At 36.0% G+C, this 23,427-nt stretch overlaps 1 protein-coding gene across 3 annotated transcripts in view; it reads left to right on the top strand.

The window, feature by feature from the left end:
* Nucleotides 1-23,427, top strand: part of TBC1D8B (TBC1 domain family member 8B) — an 84,044-nt gene that overhangs the window by 21,847 nt on the left and 38,770 nt on the right. For all 3 annotated transcript variants that reach the window (XM_086389668.1, XM_086389669.1, XM_086389670.1), the window contains exons 2-7: nucleotides 5,358-5,468; nucleotides 8,714-8,832; nucleotides 9,338-9,563; nucleotides 10,296-10,536; nucleotides 13,980-14,187; nucleotides 14,841-15,008. In XM_086389668.1, the coding sequence (XP_086245794.1) occupies nucleotides 5,358-5,468; nucleotides 8,714-8,832; nucleotides 9,338-9,563; nucleotides 10,296-10,536; nucleotides 13,980-14,187; nucleotides 14,841-15,008 (1,073 nt within the window). The remainder of the gene's footprint in view (nucleotides 1-5,357; nucleotides 5,469-8,713; nucleotides 8,833-9,337; nucleotides 9,564-10,295; nucleotides 10,537-13,979; nucleotides 14,188-14,840; nucleotides 15,009-23,427) is intronic.

Here is a 23,427-nt window from a genome sequence, read left to right as displayed (position 1 = left end):
CCCTGATCGGGGAAGATCTCACGTGCCCCAGAGCAACTAAGCCCTTGTGCCACAACTATTAAGCCTGTGCTCTAGAGCTAGGGAGCTACAACTGCTGAGCCCACGCCCACTAGAGCTCATGCTCCGCAACAGGAGAAGCCACCACAGTGAGAAGCCCTCAAACCACAACTAGAGCGTAGCCCCCACTTGCTGCCACTAGAGAAAAGCCTGTGCAGTGACGAAGACCCAGCACAGCCAAAAATAAAGTAAATTAAAATAAATAAATCTTTAAAAAATCCCTCCCCCAAATAATTCAAACTTGCAGTTACAGTTGAGAATCACTATCATGGAAAATAAAGTCAAGATTCAGATAGATCTGGACAAGTTAAAAGCTCAGTTGAAATCAATGAGATAAAATTTAGCATAGGTAAATGTAAACTGTATTTATGTTTTTTTTTAATCAACTGTACAGGACAGAGAATACCTAGGTTGGTGCTTGTGTTTGTGAAAAAGGTCAAAGTAGGTTAATTTATCACAAGGTTAGTATGATGATAATATGACATCATGACTAGAAACCTAGTATGATCTTTGACAGCATTAATAGAACCATGTAGCCTACAGTATAAAAACCCTACATTTGTTCAGATCTTATCTCATATTCAGGTTTGAAAGACACATTTTATGAGACTTTGACAAATATGTATGTTAAGAGAAATAATAAGAGACTCAATCTCTTACAACAAACAGATGAAAGAACTAGGTATATTTTAAGCCAGTAGATGAGAAGAATAAGCACAGGGAGACAAGAAAACTATAATCGTATTAATAACATTTAAAGTCCTACCATATTGAATAGAGCATATATTTTGTATGGCCCCAAAGTTGCAAAAGTAGTATTTACCCTAAGGAAGACCATCATTTTCTATTTTTTAAAAGTGTGTAAGAAATACTTTCATTTTTCTATCGTAAAGGTTAAAAAAATGTTCATTTCAGAAAATATGTATAGGTGTGAAAAAGAATATAATGACCACGCATCATCCTGCTGCCCAGAGATAACCACTGTAACCCAGATTGGCTACCTAATGTATGTGGCTCAGTGCAAAATGAAAATGCAGGGGGAAGAAGAAAGAAAATGTGCAGGGCTCTATGTTAAAAAATTAAGAATTTAAAGATGTAACAGCAGAGTATTAAAGCAAGCATGGGGCCCTTCTGGCATGAGGCCCTATGGACAGGTCATAAGCTCATGAAGCTAGCTTTAATTATATAACATCTAGAAATTTACAGTTCACCCTTCAACAACATGGAGTTTGAACTGAATGGGTCCACTTTATATGACTTTTTTCCCCAGTGAATACAACAGTATTATACAGTCTTCAGTCTGTTGAATCTGTGGATGTGGAGCTGCAGACATGGAGGGCTGACTATGAAGTTATACGCAGTTTTGACTTGCGTGGGGGTCAATACCTCTAACCCCTTGCGTTGTTCACGGGTCAATTGTAAAAATATTTTAGAAATAAGTTTCTAATTAGTAGACATTCCCACCAATGCAATAGGCTCCCTTGGGATAACTGGAGTTAAAAAGGGAAAAGCTAGGCTTCCAATCAGGGATACTGTAGAATAGATGAATGTGTTGGTGGTTGGACCATATGACATGCTAGGATATTTTTTCATCTCTGACATCAATGATGCTCTATCTCTATCCATTCAAAAATAATTGGTTCATGAACAGTTCATTACCCGCAAGTTGTCTGTTTTTTGAAATCATAAAACCTTGCTTTTTGTTATCTTGCTGTATCATTTAATAAAAAATATTTCATATCAACTATGGCGATGGTTTCCTTTAACAGGGTGTAGAACATTACCTTACTCAGCTATAGACATTCAAAAAATGATTTTTGAGTTTCTTGATATTTTTAACTCTCTTGTTCTGTCCTGCAGCTGACAGACAGTATTCTTTTCCCAATTTACTATTGCTATGCATGCGTGCTAAGTCACTTCAGTCATGTCCAGCTGTCTGTGACCCTATGGACTGTAGCTCTCTGGGCTCCTCTGTCCATGGGATTCTCCAGGCAAGAAGACTGGAGTAGGTTGCCATTGCCCTCCTCCAGGGGATCTTCCCACCCAGGAATTGAACCTATGTCTCCTGAGGCTCCTGCATTGCAGGTAGATTCTTTATCTCTGAGCCATCAAGGAAGCCCGTTTCTATTGCTATAGATCTTCCTATATGTAGGCTGATTCATGACCTTGGATGTTCAGGCTATCAGATGATAAACCTCTGTTTATATGGAAAAGCAACCCAAAGTTCTCTGCTTATTTTCTTGCACTTCTAGAACCCAGACATTGGTACATATTAATTCCTGAATGACTTGCAGGGACTTGATGATGATTATAGCTTAATAAGCTTCAAGACTTCCCCAAGTAACTTGAAATGTATTGCACTAGCTTCCAAATTATTTTTTGCATGGTTTTGCACTAGCTCCCAGATTTAAAACACTTACCAAAACTGACCAGTTTCCTTTCTGCATAGTGTAAAGCACTTATAATCTTGCAAACAATTCTGTTGCAAAAACAGTGACCTTTCATGCCAGTGATTATCACTACTTTGTTCCCAGTCTCAAACTTTCTATCGAAGAACTAATTTTTCTTATGTTACTCAGAAATAATGATCTGTAGTCTCTCCTTTCCTTTCTGCCTCCTCACACATCCACACTCCATGTTAACTTTCAGCTGAGCCAAACTTTTCTTTACCTCTTTGTTCTTTTTCCCATTCTTCTAATACTGCTTTTTCTAGTGTATATGAAGAAGGAAATAGACTTTGAGCTCCTTTTCTTTGAATTGTGGCAAAATGTGCAGTAAATAATTTTCCTTGCAAATTTGCAAAAAACTTTTTTGAAAGCTTTTTTAGAACTTAAATTCATGGGAGCCAAATCCAGCAGCTTAATAGTGCTGTCTTTAATGAATGCTTTTATTTGAACTCCTTATTTTGACAATTTTGTTAAGTCATTGCATGTTTATTTATATAAACAGGCATTCATATACATGATTCCATTTTTTCAATCTGAAGATAGTTCCCTCTTTTGGTTTTCTTTCACTGCCTCTTTTTAGTATTTTCACTTTCCCATCTTCAAAATGAAAACATCCTCCTTTTTTTTCCTATTTCCTGAATAATTTCAGTTAAGTTGCTCTGAAGAGGCTATCTGCATATGTTTAACTCCCACTTTTCTTTTTCACCAGCTCCCACTTTTCTTACTTTATCCTAATCTCGTAGCCAGATCTCCAATTTCTCACAGTCACTTTTTCATACTGAGAGTGATAGACTTATTTTTCCTTTTATCTCCAACCCTTCAGTAATTCCCTCATTAGTTGACATAGAATCACTTCCTGTATCTCACGTCTTCATTCCAATTCTCTCTTCCCCCGTACCATCTCTTTCATAATATTTGTCTGGGTGTTCATATTTCTTTTTCTTAGTCTTCAATTCATATTATAACTTTTTCATATCAGATAATTGCTTTTTTCTATAATCTGCACATGTTGTGATTGCCAAAATCTTGCTTCTAAGACTGCCTTTTAAGACTGCTAATTGATATGCTGCATTTGTGACCCCTGTTTTTACCAATTCCTACATCTCTCTCCCACCCTTTCCTTTCACCTGAGCCAAGTTTCTCTTTATTTCTTTGTTTTATCTTCTACTCTTCTAATTTACTTCCCTCTATGCTTACAATAACTCCCTACCTCACATCTGCCAATGTACCTATATTCTCATTCAAATCTTGCTTGAAATCTTAACTCCTTTTAAGTGGGTAAAGATAGGAAAATAGCCAAAGGCCTGTTTTATAGTTGAGTTATTTTTGTCTTAAGTCTGTATGCTAAATCAAAGAGGAATGCCTCATAAAGTAAAACCAACACTCAACCAGTCAAAGCTTCCAGAAAAGAAAGATTGATTTATGTTTCTCAGCCATCTCACTGATAAGTTAACAAATTTTGCTCCTGAAAGTTAGGGATAGAAACCTAGAGGTAGAAGACATGGTTATTGTCCTCAGAGAACTAATAATCTAGGTAAGGAGGCAAAATTAATATACATGAAGTACTTAGAAAGTAGTTGTAATAACTAACCTAATAATCAGAATGCTGGGTTGTATCATACAGACTTTTAAGTGTTGTGTATAATCAGAGACAAGGGAAGGCATAATTGCTTGGGGTTGCCAATGAAGATTTCACAGGGGAATTGGGTCTTGAAGAAAACATAGAATTTGGATTAGCCACACTGGGCTACAAGACTTCCATTTACATTTCTAGGTAAAAAAGAGACTTGCTTAGCAGAGACTTTTTAAGTTTTTATTTATTTATTTATGTTTGGCTGTATTGGATCTTTGTTGCTTTGCATGGGCCTTTTCTCTAGTTGCAGAGAGCCCAGGCTACTTTCTAGTTGCAGTGCCCAGGCTTATTTTGTTGCGGAGCATGGACTCTAGGGCACATGGGCTCATTAGTTGTGGCTCTCTGGCTCTAGAGCACTGGCTTAATTGTTGTCTCACAAGCTTAGATGCTCCATAGTATGTGGACTCTTCCGGGACCAGGGATAAAACTGAGGTCTCCTGCATTGGCCAGTGGATTTTTTACTACTGAGCCACCAGGGAACCCCAGACTTGCTATGCAAAGACTTTAAGGGAGAAATTAGGAAAACAGGAAACTTATTCTAGGAGGAGTAGGAAATATCAAATAATTAAATTGAAGCTAAATAATCAAAACCTTGAATTTGAAATTGAGGAATTAAATGTTAAAAAGAAAAAAATCCCCTTTAAGCATTTTAATTAATCAAGATTTTTATCTTGTTAAAATCCATTGTTTTTCTTCAATAGCTAACATTGAGTCTTTTACTATGTGCTAACATTGTGCTAAGTGTTTTATGTGTAATAATAACTCATTTTATCTTTCCAACAACCTTTTGTGGTAGGCTCCAGTTTTACCCCCTTATTTTACAAATGAGAATGAAGAAAAGGTAAGTACAACTGGGTCAAGTTGACACAAGTTAGTACTAGGATTCAAACCTAGGAAATTTCTGGTACTAGAATCTACATTCTTATCTGCTTTATACATAACCTTGTAAAGGAGGTAAATAAGTGCTACAAATATATCATGAGGTTTAGACAAATGAATCTGACATATTATTTTATTGAAAGATAATTTTTAAAGCACTCCTGACACTGGAACACTGTAATCTCTTCATCCCGATTGTACTTTTTTCTTTAAGAAAGATCTCTGTAAAGAAGCTTTGAGTTAGAAATTTTTTAAAAATCCATTGGTTGTTATTCATGTGAAGCAATATTGATTTTATCTCTTGTAAGATCCTTGTTTCAACAGTCTCTTTATTACAACAGGACTTTTGGTTGGGACTCTTGATTCAGTCTTAGACTCTACTGCAAAAGTAGCTCCATTTCGCATCCTACATCAGACACCAGATTCTCAAGTTTACCTGTCAATTGCATGTGGTGAGTATGTTTTTTAAAACATAGAATTCAAACAAATAAGGATCTTAAGGAACTGAATATTTAAATTTATTTATACTCCCCAGTTTTTTAAAGTTAATTTTTATTGGAGTATAGTTGACTTACAAATAGAGTCACAGATGTAGAAAACAAATGAGGTATATGGGAGGGTGAAGGATAAATTAGGAGATTGGGATTGACATATACACACTACTGTAAAATAGATAACTAATACGAACCTACTGTATAGCACCGGGAACTCTACTCAATACTTTGTAATGACCTATATGGGAATAGAATCTCTCCAGTTGTTTTAATTTAGAATTGAGTTAAATGTGCAGCTCTACTTTGAGAGACTAGAAAAATATCTGTTTAAGAAGGATTACAGATTTTTAAAAAATCAATTAATATGTGAGACCTGAAGCTTGTGTTCTGGCAGTGTTGATTCTGAGCAAATTTTGGTCAGTGCTACTGCTAACCTGACTCCTTTCTTAAACTCACCTTTCCTGCTTAACCCAACTGCTAGGAAGATGAGAACCTCCCCCATGAAGTTCTTTGTTTCATCTCTAATAATTCAGATGAGGAGAATCAAGCCCAAAACTTAAAGGCTGATCTCTAAGAAAATATAAGCCTGAAAACCTGAACAAGGCATCATATCCTTGAAATATGAAGGGATAACTTACACGTAGTGCAACATATTCATCCATGAATATGTTCAAATGCGTCCATATTCAGGTGGTTCAGTTTCTTCCACATGTATCTATTGTGGTAGAAAAGGAATTAGGATGATTCTTCTTAACATAGCAACTCAAAATTAAGAAAAAATACAGTGATAGTTGTTACTTCTTTAATGATGCCATTACAATGTTGGTCTAAATTAGAATCTGAGATTTATGGGGTTTTTTTAATGTTGAAAGGTTGCCTTTTTCTGATTCTTTCTTTCTTCTCCCCCTCTCTTTTTAAAGTAGATATACTTAAAAAATACAAAAGCATGTGAACTTCTGGACAGTTCATGTGTGTGAACATACAGCATACAATTAATTTTTAAAACTGTGTGGCTTGTTTTTTGCATCTCCCTCTCAATTTCCTTTAGTGTTTCTGATGAGTGTTTTCTCTTGACTCTTTCAAATTGAATACCATTTAAACTAAATATGGAAGATACTTGCTGACATCATGAGATGTCTATAACCTCAACTCTAAGTTGAGTTGGTTGAAATTATATCATTTCTTAAAAAAAAGGATGAATATACAACTTACTTCCCAAATTAACTTGATGCAGAAACACAGTGCATGTGTGTTCAGTTGCTCAGTCATGTCTGACTCTTTGTGACCCTGTGGACTGTGGCCTGCCAGGCTCCTCTGTCCATGGTATTCTCCAGGCAAGAATATGGGAGCGGGTTGCCATTTCCTCCTCCAGGAGAGCTTCCCGACCTAGGGATTGAACCTGCATCTCCTGCATTGGCAGGCAGATTCTTTACCTCTGAGCCACCTGGGAAATGCACAGAAATATAGTAGTTACCTATTAGTGAAGCTTCCTTATACCTAAAGGGCCACAATAAAGGCCTTAAAATTTCCCCATGGCTTTTATTTGTGGTTCATTAAAGAAAGTTATTACACATGGTGTGATGACTTGAGTAACATGAATACAGTTCTAACTGATCTGTAGGAAATAGGCAGTTTTGAAGTGTCAATACTTTTTTAAAAAATTATTTTTGGCTGCCACTGGGTCTTCGTTGCTACATACGGGCTTTCTCTAGTTGCAGTGAGCAGAGGCTACTCTTCATTGCAATGCAGACTTTTCATTGTGGTGACTTCTGTTGTTGTGGAGCACAGGCTCTAGGTGCGTAGGCTCAGTAATTGCAGTGTGTGTGCTCAGTAGTTGTGAGGTATGGGGTTAGTTGCTCCACTGTATGTGGTATCTTCCCGGACCAATGATAGAACCCATGTTCCTGAATTGGCAGGTGGATGACTTCTTAACCACTAGACCACCAGTGAAGCCCATCAATACATTTTTTAATGTATCACTCTCCATATGTCAAAAAACATACTTAGAAGTCAGGATATTTCTTTTGAGTGAGATTTGTATAATCTACAGTGCTGGGGAGATCCTAAAACTATGTTGGTTATAGGGGAAAATTGATAGATATTAAAATATTAAAATGTTCTTCAAATCAAAGCAACCCAGAGTTAAGTTTAATAACAATGCAAGTACTCTGTCAATGCAAGTACTCTGACCCTCAGTAAACCACCTAACCTTGATTCAGCAGATCACAAGGATTTAACCTTGCTATAGGATTTCTAATCTCTTTTATAAAATTTCTGTAAGTTGACTAGGCTTTTTAATGAAAGAGCTGACTGAGAGAAAGCTCCATAAACACAGTTGAGATCCGTGTTTATGCAGTGTGCATAGAATTGTCATATGCGTGCTGTTTTCAGTCACACAGGCACAGGGCTGACTATTATTTGAAGACCAAAGATTAAATTATGTATATTTATATTCTAGTACTCTATATATTTGGGCTTCCCTGGTGGCACAGATAGTAAAGAATCCGCCTGCCATGTGGGGAACCCGGGTTCAATCCCTTGATTGGGAAGATCCCCTGGAGAAGGGAATGGCAACCCACTCTAGTACTCCTGCCTAGAGAATCCCATGTACAGAGGAGCCTGGCAGGCTACAGTCCATGGGGTCGCAAAGAGTCGGACACGACTGAGCAACTAACAAATACACACGTACACTATATATCACGGCTTCCCTGGTGGCTCAGCAGTTAAGAATCCGCCTGCAATGCAGGAGATGCAGGTTTGATCCCTGAGTTGGGAAGATCCCCTGGAGGAGGGCATAGCAATCCACTCCAGTATTCTTGCCTGGAAAATCCCATGGACGGAGGAGCCTGCGGGCTACAGTCCGTGGGGTCACAAAGAGTCAGATATGACTGAGCGACTGAGCACACACTCGATATATTCTCTTAAAAGAACTGGTTACTGTAGGTACCAGTTACTGGCACCTTGTTTTTAAAATTTTGTATCTTTTCTCGAATGAGTTGTATTTACTTAACTAGTGTTCATACTCACACTTAAGGATGACATGGAGAATAAACATTGTGTCCTGTTCCTTTATGATGATCATTTTTTAAAAGAGCAAATATTATTTTATAGCTTTTTAAACTAAGCTTATAAATATCAAGAGCAGTTTTTTTGTGCGTGTGAAGTTTTCTTTGAGTCTCTCTTTCTCTTTTATTATTAATCAGGTGCTGACAGAGAAGAAATAACCAAACATTGGGAGTGGTTAGAAGAAAATATCATGAAGACCTTATCTGTGTTTGATTCAAATGAAGATATTACTAATTTTGTACAAGGAAAGATAAGAGTAAGTGGCATGGATATAGTTTGTAGATGGAATACTAAACTCTTCGACCCTTTTATTTGAGGATGAAAGTTGCATAGAAGCTCATTGTTTTACTGGCACCTTTCAGGACTGGCAGAAGCACACATATAAATATCAGAATCAGAGCTAAAGAGAGTTGTAAACTTAGTGGTTATTCTTTGGTGCCCTTGTGAGTGCACTTAGGGATATTTTCATTTAAGAATCTCTTTGAATGAACCCTTCACTCAATCAAAATAATATTTAGCACCTGTATTTTTGGTAGCTTTTTTTTTTTTTGAGGCATTAGGAAAAGATTAAATTACGAAATGGCAAATTTAAAGAAATTTAATTACAAAATTAAAGAGGATCTGCTCACTTCTGTCGTAAGAGATGTAGGTATGTGTGTGTGTGTATACACAGTTTTATTCAAGGAACTGTTTAAACATGTGAGGTATATTTTTGTTGATGGATAATTATTAATTTTCAGAAATTATTTTGTCTCCTTTAGGGATTAATTGCTGAAGAGGGAAAACATTCTTTTGCAAAAGAAGACGATCCTGAAAAATTTCGAGAAGCCCTTTTGAAATTTGAAAAATGTTTTGGTTTGCCAGAGCAGGAAAAGTTAGTTACCTATTACTCGTGCAGTTATTGGAAAGGACGGGTTCCTTGTCAGGGTTGGCTATATCTTAGCACCAATTTTCTGAGCTTCTATTCTTTTTTGTTAGGATCAGAAAGTAAGTGGTTTCTGTTGTTTACTATGACTTTGAATTTACAAACTCACCTATCAACTTTGTGATGGTATTAGGTTGCATGTAAAGTAGTAGAATAGATATTAAAGGTAATTAAACTATACATTTAAAAGTTCACTTCATCTGGGGAAGAATACTTTTAGGACTGGTTGTTTAACATAAGAACCATTTGAATTGTATATAGAATGCCTTGCCTGCTGTGGGAAGCAAATGAATATTAAATGATGATGGTGATCTGACATATCCTTTTTTTCCCTTGTTCTAAACTATGCACTTTCTTCAATCTATATTTAAATAATTGTTTTAAACATACAATACACAATATGTGTAGTAATCATAGTACCTAATGTCCTACAGCTACAAAGAAGAATCAAGCAGTACTGTTCATAGCATATGTATAGCTTTTACCCCAATAGTTATATAATTGTATAAATTGAAATACCAAATTTAATATCAGGTTTAAATATCAAATCAGAAAAAAAGATTAAAAATTATTTAAAATTAGGGACTTCCCTGGTGAATTATATCTGTTCCTAAAATCAGTTGTTGTATGTTCATTGTTATGCTTCAAAATTTAAACTAATCTCGAACTCAAAAGCATTTTAGTTGTTCATAGCATTTTTTAAGTGACTATTGTTTGTTTTGAAAGACCTGATTGATAAACATTAATCAACATTGAGAAATTTAATCATATCTGCTTATAACTCTAATTTGCAGTAAAACTCATTATCTCCTGGGATGCAGTCTCAAAACTTGAAAAGACTTCAAATGTCATACTGACAGAGAGTATTCATGTGTGTTCCCAAGGGGAGAATCACTACTTTTCAATGTTTTTACATATTAACCAAACATACCTTCTTATGGAACAACTGGCAAACTATGCTATAAAAAGAATTTTTGATAAGGAAACATTTGATAATGACCCAGTCCTTGATGATCCTCTACAAATCACTAAAAGGTATTCAAAGCTTAATTAATATTTATTTTTAAAGTATTGTTTGACCAAAGAATGGTGGCATTGAATAACATTAAAAGATGAATGGATAAAAAAGTTCTGATACATATACACAATGGAATATTACTCAGCTATTAAAAAGAACACATTTGAATCAGTTCTAATGAGCTGGATGAAACTGGAGCCTATTATACAGAGTGAAGTAAGTCAGAAACAAAAACATCAATGCAGTATATTAATGCATATATATGGAATTTAGAAAGATGGTAACAACGACCATATACATGAGACAGCAAAAGAGACAGATATAAACAGACTTTTGGACTTTGTGGGAGAAGGTGAGGATGGGATGATTTGAGAGAATAGCATTGAAACATGTATATTATCATATGTGAAATAACATGACCAGTCAAAGTTTGATGCATGAAACAGGGCACTCAGAGCTGGTACACTGGGACAACCCAGAGGGATGGGATGGGGAGGGAGGTGGGAGAGGGGTTTGGGATGGGGTACACATGTATACCCGTGGCTGAGTCATGTTAATGTATGGCAAAAACCACCACAATATTGTAAAGTAATTAGCCTCCAATTAAATAAATTAATTTTTAAAAAGTTAACTGTTCTATGTTATATGATAGTTTTTCTTTGGAGTAATCACTGATGTGTGAGTTTTTAAAGTTTATTCATATGCATTTCACAAATAGTATCCTCTCTGAGAAATTTAATGTTAAGAAGTAATAGAAGTTAGATTTGAAAATTATTTAAGATCTCAGTAGGATTTGCTCTGGAGTGCTTTTAGAAACATAGAAGTTTTTGTGTGCATGGTTAGCCTGAGGAGTAGCCTAGATAGATTTAAAGCTGAAATTGTTAAATGTATTGTTTATTTTTAAACACATTTTATAGGTAGTTTCATTTTTTCTTTGTTTACAAAATTTTATTGATATATAGTTGATTTACAATGTTGTGTTAATTTCTACTGTATAGCCAAGTGACTCAGTTGGCTATACATATATTTTTTTTCACATTCTTTTCCTTTATGGTTTATCAGAGGATACTGAATATAGTTCCCTGTGCTATACAGTAAGATCTTGTTTATCCATCCTATATGTAATAGCTTGCATCTACTAATCCCAGACTCCCAATTTTTCCCTCTTCCAACCCTCTCCTCCTGAGAGTTTCACATTTTAGTATAAGGATAAGTTAGTAGAATCAATGGAACATGAGCTTTAGAATAAGATTAGAGCAACCCTGGGAAAAGTTGTAACCTCTCAGGACCTCAGTTTTCTCATCTGTTGTTTGTACCTCAGAGAGCACTTGTGAGGAATGAGCAATATAACATGTGAAAGCACTTTGTAAAATATAAAGCACTAGATAAATCGTAACCATTATTAGTGCCTGCATCAGAAGTATCTGTCTTATGGCTGTTTGCCTCTATATTTGGTTTGCTGAAACCGACCAGAGCCCTTTCATCCTGCTCAACACTCAGAACAGTTGACTGAAATGAGTGTGCCAAAGGGGAGAGGATCCAGAAATAGCTAGTGAGAAGAGCTTCTGACAAGAAGGATGAGGGTATAGACTGTATGGGAAAGTGTAAATAAGAGAAAGCTAAGCTGCAGTCCTGTGGATAGACCAGAACTAGTAACCTGGATGCTGTGTGATTGTTACATAGCCCTAACCTAGGTACAGGTGTTCCTCTTGGCTATTCTTAACCCATTCCTAAAATCTATATACATAAGGGTTCCCTTTGTGAGCCTTCTTACTTTTCTGGAAATAGATCGGCAAGGTGAATTTGTTTTACACCTTACTATCAAAATTAGGTCCCAGTGTGCATGATTTAAACTCTATAAGGATTAAGAATATAATTTATGTTATGTTATAGTGAAGCATTTGTTTATATAGGTTGTTTTGATTGGCCACCCTAAGCATAAACATTTTAGCTATTTTATTTCCCTTAAAATATCCTAAAAGGCCACTTATCAATGAGTTATTCATAACCAAGTCTGTATTTAAATGAGATATAGTAGATTCATTTTTGTCTATGTGCATTTTTAAAAGAACCTACTGAAAATTAGGGCTTCCCCTGCAACTCAGCAGTAAAGAATCTACCTTCAGTGCAGGAGACATGTGGGTTTGATCCCTGGGTCTGGAACATCCCCTGGAGGAGGAAATAGCAACCCACTCCAGTATTCTTGCTGGGAAATTCCCATGGACAGAGGAGCATGGTGGGCTGGAGTCCATCAGGTGACAAAGAATCGGACATGACTGAAGTGACTGAGCACATGCATTGAATATCATATATATCTAAATCCTTTTCCCTAGTACATTAAAAAAAAACAGATCATTTAGACTTCGTCTCCAAATGACATTTTTAAAATAAAATGGAATATCTATTGCTTTGGTTTATTGTTTTTACAAATATGAATTATAGTAGCTAAATTCAGTGTATATCCTTCCAGACCTTTTAATGCATGAATTAAAAAATATTTGCCAAAAGCATGAATGGGATTAAACATCACATATTATGCTACAGTCTACTTCTCCTCTTAAAATAATATATTGCATACATCTTTTCATTCATATAAAAAGATCTTATGTTTTTCAATAATAGTGGAAAAACCCACCAAATTGCAATTTAAGTGAGGTAAAAATTGTGAGTCTCTGCTCATATTTATCAGAAGTATTTTTAAAAGACATGGTGAACTGCCACATATTCGAACAGTATATGCTGGAAAGATAAATTTAGTTTTAACTTTTTTGGCTTAGAGTTAGAACTTGCATAATTTACTCACTACCCCAGATGGCTTTGCTGCTTAGCTCAAGTGTTTAATGCCTCTAGAAAAATTGTGCTATTTTAAGCAATTGTTTTTTATTTATATATTTATGTGTCAGTTAACAAGTCATCTGTATTTATTGACACCCATCCTGTGCCCAAAACTGTGAAAGCACTGTTTTATTGTGTCTCTACTTTGAATTTTTTAAACATTCGTTTAGATTTTGGCTTCATTTGATTTTAATGTTATTTTTATGTACTAGTCTTCCCGTCTAAATTTTGATGCCGTAAATTTTCATCATTTTGTTTAAACTGGGTAACTCTCTTGATTTTCCTGATAACCAGGTGTAAAAATTATTATCTTCCAAGATTGGTTTTAGCCATATTCACATATGAATATAATAATAGAATAATCTCCTAGCAAATCACCCTTTAACAGATGGTTTGAAGACCTACATCATCTCTAGCTGTTGTGCATTGGAATCTACTAATAATACAAAACTGGAAAAGAGAACAAATTGGTTAGGAATCAGCGTGTTTCTTTCATTCCATAATTTGTTGAAGAGCATAGCATGTAGTGTTTAATCGTTCTGTTTTACAGTGCACTTAATCAGTGTAGACATGTGTACACTTTAGAAGGCATCATTTGAGCCCCTTCTTTTTTTCTTTCCTATAGAGGTCTGGAAAACCGAGCCCACAGTGAGCAATTCAGTGCTTTTTTTAGGCTGCCCAAAGAAGAGACTTTGAAAGAAGTACATGAATGTTTCTTATGGGTACCATTCAGCCACTTCAACACTCATGGAAAAATGTGCATCTCGGAAAACTATATCTGCTTTGCTAGCCAGGATGGCAATCTGTGTAGTGTAATCATTCCATTACGAGAGGTAAAGTAAGTTTAGTTGCATATCAGTTTTTAGTTCAAAAATGTTATCATTCACAGAGTAAAATACCCTTTAATTTTGTAAATTATTAAAAACAATGTGCAACATCTTTTTAGTAATTTTTAAATAATCTTTTTTAAGTTCCATAATATTCTCCAGGATAAGAGTACCATTCCTAAGGATAAGAGTACTAGGATAAGAACCTTATAGCTCTTATTGAAAATGAAAACAACTAAAAGTTTATGTACAACATAAGGGTTTGGGGTGATGCAACATAGAGTATAATCACTCAGACATTTATGACATGAATACCAAAACTTACACTATCACATTTGATATATATACATGGTCAGAAAGAAAAGAATTGATAGCTTTTCTATAAGTCAAAAATCAGTTATCAGTATTGCAGCATTGAATTTTTACTTTGGTCATTTTTAAAGGCTACATGTTAACCTTTCCCTTAAGAAGTGAAATAACTTGCGCTGAGATTGCTTGTATCAGTGATACTACTAATACCCAAAGTCTATTCCTTACTAAGTCCTACCACAGACCAAAACTTGTTGCCACAAAAAACAAATAATAATAAGCTAAGCCATTTTGCCTGACCTTGTCAAAAATGAGAAAAAAAGTGATTCACTTATGTTTTCATCCCCCAGGTCTTAGCTATAGATAAGACAAATGATTCCAGCAAATCTGTCATCATTAGCGTCAAAGGAAAAACAGCTTTTCGCTTCAGTGAAGTAAAAGAATTTGAGGAATTGGTGGCAAAGCTCAGGCTCAAGTGTGGGGCAACTTCAACTCAATATCACGATATTAGCACAGAGGTAATTATATACCAATCAAATCATTTTGAAAAAAGATTTATGTTTGTGTGGTCCCCTCTTTAAAAGGAACTCATAGTACCTTTCCTATTTATACTTATGTTTAGTTTTTATAAGATGAATACCAAAGAAATTGTATTCTCTAAGTTACCATCATAAAGCAGAAGTGAAAATTAGGGACGTTATCATTTTTTAGGAATTCAGACTTTTAAAAAATTATCTTGTTATTTTTCTTGACTATATTTGTTGTTTAATCATATATACATACCTTGTACTTTCATATAACATGGCTTTTAACAACTCAAACTATGTTTGAGAATTCAATGAGGCATTAAAAAAGGACTAATTGCTGTAGGGAGATGGTCTGATAATCTTTTTAACATCAAGCAGGTCAGCCTTATTTATATAATCTGGGCCAAAGCAAAATAGTGACATATCTATTTACTTGTAAAATATTAGACAAGGCAGATATTCTTGGCAAAAGATAATTAAAAGCCTGATTTTGATGTTTGTCTTTTATGGAAATGTAGTTTCAATTCAAATTAATTTTTCTTTTTCAATCTCATGTTTTAATAGATTGATAAAACATTACAACTACTTTTATTTTAATTAAAAATTCAAAGAAAAAATCAACATTGGCTTCACTGGCTATATTATTTTACTTGGATTGGATTATAGAGGCTTTTATTTCTTCCCCTAGAGCAGAGACTGAAAATATTATGCTAAGTCAATGAGAATGCAGAATTGACAAGACTGACTCTCTACTTGATAATAGAAAAGTGCAGTGAAAGCATATAATTAAAAAATATGTATATATTTCAGTTTAAGAGTTGGACATGACTTAGCGACCGAACAACAACAACAGTCTCTGTTCCAGACACAGAACCTTCATGTTGGCCATTTAAGAGTTTTTGTGCCCCAACTTGCTAATCTTTCATTCTCATCAAATATATATACCCACAGTATACGACAGTTTGATGTGAGGACATAAGTAAACTGATCAGTCTTGCTCACATATTCTTGCTTATCTCACTTTTGTTTTTCAGTCCTAAGTCCATTTCAGATTCAGTCTCTGTGTTGGATGTAACGCTCTGTTTATCTTTCCCTTTCCTTTAATTTATCTGTTTATCTTAAACCTGAATACCTGGAATTTTTTCCCCTGAAAATTCTCAGATGCATCTTAATAGTTGGATATGCTCAATTGTCAAGAACGGATTTTGTTTCAAAATGAGTTTGCCGTCTTTTCAGATGTATGTCAAAGTTCTAAGGTTTTCTAGTTTCTCTTACCCATTTTTAAAGATTTTAACAAAGATATGTACGAAATACCAGTTAGTAAACTGGCTTGCTTGGAAATGTGTTTGTTTTTTTTTTTTTTTAATTGACAGAACATTCTATTTTCACTTAAGATTTTTATCTTCACCGTGAGGAGGAATATTAACTTGTTTTACTATAATCTGTATATGTCTAGCTTTATTTTTAAACTACATTTTAAAAAATAGTAAAGAGAGCTTTTTAAAGAGGAGCTGGTTCCATTTAATTTCTAAATGACAGACATTGTAGTTATTTTATAGCTACACCTAGCATACTGAAACAAAGAAAAAATTATATTAAAAAATTATACACAAACAAGTCTTTTTATTCTAAATCTCAAGGAAGTCTAAATCAACAAATCTAAATATGAATACAAGAAGGATTAGGAAATTTTTCCCATGAGTATATCAAATTGTGAAGCAAAGAACAAATGCTCCCAGAAACAACTGGGAGTATGCGTAAGTATCAGTTCTGTCTAAATTTTTAAATATGTCAATTAAAATTCTCCACATTTTGTTAAGTTAAAATCCAGGTGTATACACAGGTTTTGAAATTTTCCAATCAAATGCTTAGAAAACACATTAATCTTTTATTTTTTATTAACACATATACTCAAGAAATATTACCAGATATGATAATTTTTCAGAACTATAATAAGTGAAAAAAAAATGGGCCCTTTTTAGGTTAGTTTTAAGCAAAGTGACTTAAGAGGGAAAGTACTGCTAAAGATCCTTCACTTGATGCTTTGCAACTACATTGTAAGTGGATCATGGAACTATAGAATGTCAAGAAGAGGTAGAAATTGAGCTGTGCATTGGAATGTTTAAAAGGGCAAAATCTACAGATTATTGAAGTGTTTATAAATATACTTGTTTCATTAGTTTTCATAACCAACCCTATCTAACGGCTTCCTTATCCTCCATGATAATGCAGATAAGAATAATACTTTAGGGCTTCCCTGGTGGCTCAGTGGTAAAGAATCTACCTGCCAATGCAGGAGACAAGGGTTTGATACCTGATCTGGGAAGATCCCACATGCTGTGGAGCAACTAAGCCTGAGCTCCACAACTTTTGAGCCTGTGCTCTAGAGCCTGGGCGCTCTAGAACCCATTCTCTGCAACAGGAGAAACCACTGTAATGAGAAGCCCAAGCACTGCAACTAGAGAAAAGTCCATGCAGCAATGAAGACACACCACAGCCAAAAATAAATAATTTCTTAAAAAAGAATAATCTAACCCACACAACTGATGTTTTCTTTGCCTTGTCAGAATAAAGTAATATATTTTCTGTAGCTATAATGTAAATTAGAGATGCTTAAGCTGTGTGGATTTCAACATTTCTTGTTGTTCATTTGCTAAGTCATGTCTGACTCTTTGTGACTGCATGGAATGCAGCATGCTAGGCTTCCCTGTCCTTCATTATCTCCCAGAGTTTGCTTAAACTCATGTCCATTGAATGCCATCCAACCATCTCATCCTCTGCCATCCCCTTCTCCTGCCTTAAATCTTTCCCAGCTTCAGGGTCTTTTCTAATGAGTTGGCTCTTCACACCAGGTGGCCAAAGTATTGGAGCTTCAGTATCAATCCTTCAGTGAATAATCAGGGTTGATTTTCTTTAGGATTGACTGATTTGGTCTCCTTGCTGTCTCAGGAGTCTTCTCCAGCACCACAATTCAAAAGCATCAATTCTTCGATGCTCAGCCTTCTTTATGGTCCAACTCTCAAATCTGTACATTACTACTGGGAAAACCATAGCTTTGACTATACAGACCTTTGTTGGCAAAATGTTGTCTCTGCTTTTTAATGTGCTGTCTAGGTTGGTCATAGCTTTTCTTCCAGGAGTAAGCTTCTTAATTTCATGGCTGCAGTCACCATCCGCAGTGATTTTAGAGCCCAAGAAAATGAAGTCTGTCACTGTTTTCATTGTTTCCCCATTTATTTACCATGAAGTGATGGGACAGGATGCCATGATCTTGCTTTTGAATGTTGAATTTTAAGCCAGCTTTTTCACTCTCCTCTTTCACGCTCAGCAAGAGGCTCTTTAGTTGCTCTTTGCCTTCTGCTATTAGCATTATCTGCATATCAGAGGTTTCTCTAGGCAATCTTGATTCCAAGCTTGTGATTCATCCAGCTTGGCATTTTGCATAATGTACTCTGCAAATAAGTTAAATAAGCAGGGTGACAATACAGCCTTGACGTACTCCTTTCCCAATTTGGAACCAGTCCGTTGCTTCATGTCTAGTTGTAACTGTTGCTTCTTGACCTGCATACAGTTTTCTCAGGAAGCAAGGGTAAGGTGGTCTGGTATTCCCATCTCTTGAAGAATTTTCCAGTTTGTTGTGATCCACAAAGTCAAAGGCTTTAGCATAGTCAATGAAGCAGAAGTAGATATTTTTCTGGAATTCCCTTCCTTTTTCTGTGATCCAACGGATATTGGCAATTTGATCTCTGGTTCTTCTGCCTTTTCTAAATACAGCTTGTACATTTGGGAGTCCTTCACATACTGTTGAAGCCTAGCTTGAAGGATTTTGAGTATTACCTTGCTGTCATGTGAAGTGAGAGCAATTGTGCAGTAGTTTGAGAACATTCTTCAGCATTGCCATTCTTTGGGATTGGAATTTCAACATTAGGAAATCAGAAGTTTTATTAAAAATAAAATTAACACTAATTTAAAGTTATGTACAATGTACAGTCAAACCAGTCAATCCTAAAGAAAATCAATCCTGAATATATTCATTAGAAGGACTGATGCTGAAGCTGAAGCTCCAATACTTTGGCCACCTTGTGTGAAGAACTGACTCATTAGAAAAGACCCTGAAGCTGGGAAAGACAGAAGGCAGGAGGAGAAGGGGACCACAGAGGACGAGATGTTGGATGGCATCACCAACTCAATGGACATGAATTTGAGCAATCTCTGGGAGATGGTGAAGACAGGGAAGCCTGGTGTGCTACAGACTATGGGGTTTCTAAGAATCAGACATGACTGAGTGACTGAACAACAACAATGTACAGGAGCATATTTTAAGATAAGCTTGTGATATCTAAGGGAAGTAGTTCTTTGTATTTTTGTTGTAGTTTTTGAATTTACAGGTCAACAGTGGCCCCCAGTCATTATTATGCTGTGTTTAATGAGATATTTTAATTTAAATCTAATTGTGGAAAAGTTAAAGTTACACATACAGAAATATTTATCTTTCCTCTGCCTTTTCTTCACTTTTAGAAGCCATATGCTATTTCTAAAGTCAATAGCAGATACTAAAAACCAAACCAGTCTAAGAATACCCTTTATAAAGTCAGCAACCTATGTTGCTTCTTCATGTGATTGGATTTTGCTCAGTCACTAAATGTCTGAATAGTGCCAAATTTATAACCATCACAAGTGTGAGCGTATATTTATATACAGCATATTCTACATATCTATATAGCTATATGGATATATAGAATTGTTATGGCCTTGGGGTAAAATCCTCCCATTCAAAGTGCCAGAACAAAAATAAAAGTTAAGAAATTTAAGCTTATCTTCCTAATTCTATATTATGCTCTTCAAATCAAATATTAAATTGATTTTTAAACAAACATCTTTGAAGGTAAATATGAAACACAAGATGCAGGTTCAATCCCTGGGTTGGGAAGATCCCCTGGAGAAGGGAATGGCAACCCACTCCTGTATTCTTGGCTGGAGAATCCCACGGACAGAGGAGCCTGGCAGGATACAGTCCATAGGGTTACTAATAGTCAGACACAACTGAAGCAGCTGAGCAGCAGCAGCGTGTTAATGTGACTTTTGTGAATACTTAAAAGGTAATCATGGAGAGAAGCAGCACACTTGCTGTCAGTTTTATATGTTGACATTTGGCATTTTATAAGGGTTATTTTTATTTTCCTTCTTGGCTACTTTTACTATAGTTTAGATATACAACTCGGCGATGGCACCCTACTTCAGTACTCTTGCCTAGAAAATCCCATGGACGGAGGAGCCTGGTAGGCTGCAGTCCATGGGGTTGCTGAGCGTCGGACACGACTGCGCGACTTCACTTTCGCTTCTCACTTTCATGCATTGGAGAAGGAAATGGTAACCCACTCCACTGTTCTTGCCTGGATAATCCCAGGGACAGGGGAGCCTGGTGGGCTGCTGTCTATGGGGTCGCACAGAGTCAGACATGACTGAAGCAACTTAGCAGCAGCAGATATACAACTAATAGATAAGCTGGAGTCTCAGTCATATGTCCTAAATTAAGAGAATGCACTTTACTTTGAGATCCAGACTACAACCATGAATTTTTGAATTGGTTTTGGGAAAACATAATCCCTAATTAGAACATCAAAATTTAGCATTAACAGTAAAGTATATTTGTCAAGTAGAGAGGGAGATGGCAACGCACTCCAGTATTCTTGCTTGGCAAATGCCATGGACAGAGGAGCCTGGCCAGCTGTAGTCCATGGGATCACAGAGTCAGATACATACTTGTCAAAACAAGCTTTTTTAAAAAAGAAAGTGTTGTAACACGGGACATATACTCACTAATAATTGTTTTTTTTTTCCTTTCTAAGATTCTTCCGTCCTACCCTTATATTCAGACATTGTTTTGAATACTCCTTTTAAACTTTCCCTGAATCCTCTTAACTTTCAACCCTTCTGTGTTGTGTGTTCAGTCGCTCAGTCGTGTCCAACACTCTGTGACCCCATGGGCTGCAGCACGCCAGGCTTCCCTGTCCTTCACCATCTCCTGGAGCTTGCTCAAACTCATGTCCACTGAGTGCCATCCAACCTTCTCATCTGTTGCCCCCTTCTCCTCCTGCCTTCAATCTTTCCCAGCATCAGGGTCTCTTCTCATGAGTTGGCTCTTTGCATCAGGTGGCCAAAGTATTGGAGCTTCAGCTTCAGCATCAGTCCTTCCAGTGAATATTCAGGGTTGATTTCCTTTAGGATTAACTGGTTTGATCTCCTTGCAGTCTGAGGGACTCTTGAGTCTTATCCAGCACCACAGTTTGAAAGCATTTGTCGGCGCTCAGCCTTCTTTATGGTCCAACTCTCACATCCATACATGACTACTGGAAAAACCATAGCTTTGACCATATGGACCTTTGTCAGCAAAGTATTGTCTCTGCTTTTTAATATGCTGTCTAGGTTCGTCATAGCTTTCCTTCCAAAGAGCAAGCGTCTTTTAATTTCATGCTGCAGTCACCATCCACAGTGATTTTGGGGCCCAAAAAAATAGTCTTTCACTCTTTCTATTGTTTCCCCATCTATTTGCCATGAAGTGATGGGACCAGCTGCCGCATCCTAGTTTTATGAATGAGGGGTTGCCTTTTCCAAAATTTTATGTAACATATGTATTCTTTTCAGACTGATTCCTTGGCAGTATGCATGTTTCCCCCATATCTTTTTGTGGTTTGATATCTCATTTTTTAAATTAAAAAATTCAACAGATACTTGTTAAACTTCAACTATGTGTGTAAGGAACTGCCAGGTTCTTTCCCTGCCACCACCCCCAGATTTATTGTGATAATTGACAAATTGTGTAAGTTTAAGATGTATGATGTGATGATTTGATACACATATATTAAAATAGGCCTTAATATATCTGTATCAAATCATCACATCATATATCTCAAACTTACACAATTTATATGTCAATTAAATGATTACCACAGTAATTTCACTTATCACCCACTCATGTAATTACAATTTTGTAGTTGTAAACATTTAAATTCTACTCTCATAGCAACTTTCAGATATACAATATTGATAACTATAGTCATCATGCTGTAGATTAGATTCCTAGGGTTTATTTCTCATATAAACTAGAAGTATGTACACATTAACCAACATCTCTTCATTTCCCCCTTTCCTAGCCCCTGCAAACCCCATTCTACTCTGCTTCTGTAAAGCTGGCTATTTTAGATTCCACACGTAAGTGAGATCATACAGTATTTGTCTTTCTGTGTCCGATTTATTTTACTTAGTGTAGTGTCCTTAATGTCTGTCAATGTTGTTGCACATTGCAAAACTTCCTTTTATGGCTGAAGAATAATTTTTTGTTTATCTGTATACCACATTTTCTTTGTTGATTAATCTGTCAACAGTTAGGTTTGTCTTAGCTTTTGTGAACAATGCTGCAGTGAGCATATGGGATGCAGTTATCTCCTGAAGATAGTGACTTCATTTCCTTTGACTATATACTGAGAAGTGGGATTACTGAATCATATGGTCGGTCTTTTTTTAAAAACTTTATTTATTTATATTTTTGGTTATGCTGGGTCTTCACTGCTATGCTCATCCTTTCTCTAGTGTCAGCAAGCAGGGGCTACTCTTCATTGAGGTACACGGGCTTCTCACTGTGGTGATTTCTCTGCTTCTCTTGTTGCGGAACACAGGCTCTAGAGGACAGGCTCAGTAGTTGCTCTGCAGCATGCGGAATCTTCTTGGACCAGGGATCAAACCCGTGTCCCCTTCCTGTATTATATTGAGGCAGGCAGATTTTTAACCACTGTACCATCAGGGAGGTCCCCAAGTGGTAGTTCTTATTTTTTTGAGGAACCTTCATACATGTTTTCCATAGTGTGGCACCAATTTGCATCATCACAAACTGTGCTTGTGCTCTCTTTTTTTCCATATTCTTGCCAACACTTAATTCTTGTCTTTTGATAAAAGCCATTCTAACAAGTGTGTAGTTATATCTCATTTGTTTTTCTTGCTTAGTTTCTCTGGCCCTGATGTATGGCACTTTGTTGAATAGTAGTAGTGACAGTGGGCACCCTTTTCTTGTTCTTAATCTTAGAAAGCTTTTAACCTTTCACCATGGAGTATGATGTTTGCTTTGGGCTTGTCACACATAGTCTTTATTATATTGAGGTATGTTTCTCTGTATCCACTTTATTGAAAGTTTTTATTGTGAAAGGATGTTGAATATGTGTCAAATAATTTTTCTGCATCTATTGAAATGATCATATGGTTTTTGCCTTTCATTCTGTTCATTTTATTGATTTGTATATTTTGAACCATCCTTGCCTTCCAGAGATCGTAGTTGATCATGGTGTACGATCCTTCTAATGTGCTGTTGAATTCAGTTTGCCAGTATTTTGTTGAGAATTTTTGCATCTGTATTCAT

This window comes from Bos grunniens, chromosome X (assembly GCF_055505025.1).
Source record: "Bos grunniens cultivar Pamir isolate PY7600 chromosome X, Bosgru_T2T1.0, whole genome shotgun sequence".
In the NCBI taxonomy this organism is placed as follows: domain Eukaryota; kingdom Metazoa; phylum Chordata; class Mammalia; order Artiodactyla; family Bovidae; genus Bos; species Bos grunniens.
The sequence above is the reverse complement of the archived record's forward strand: the minus strand, read 5'-3'. Positions and strand labels throughout refer to the sequence as shown.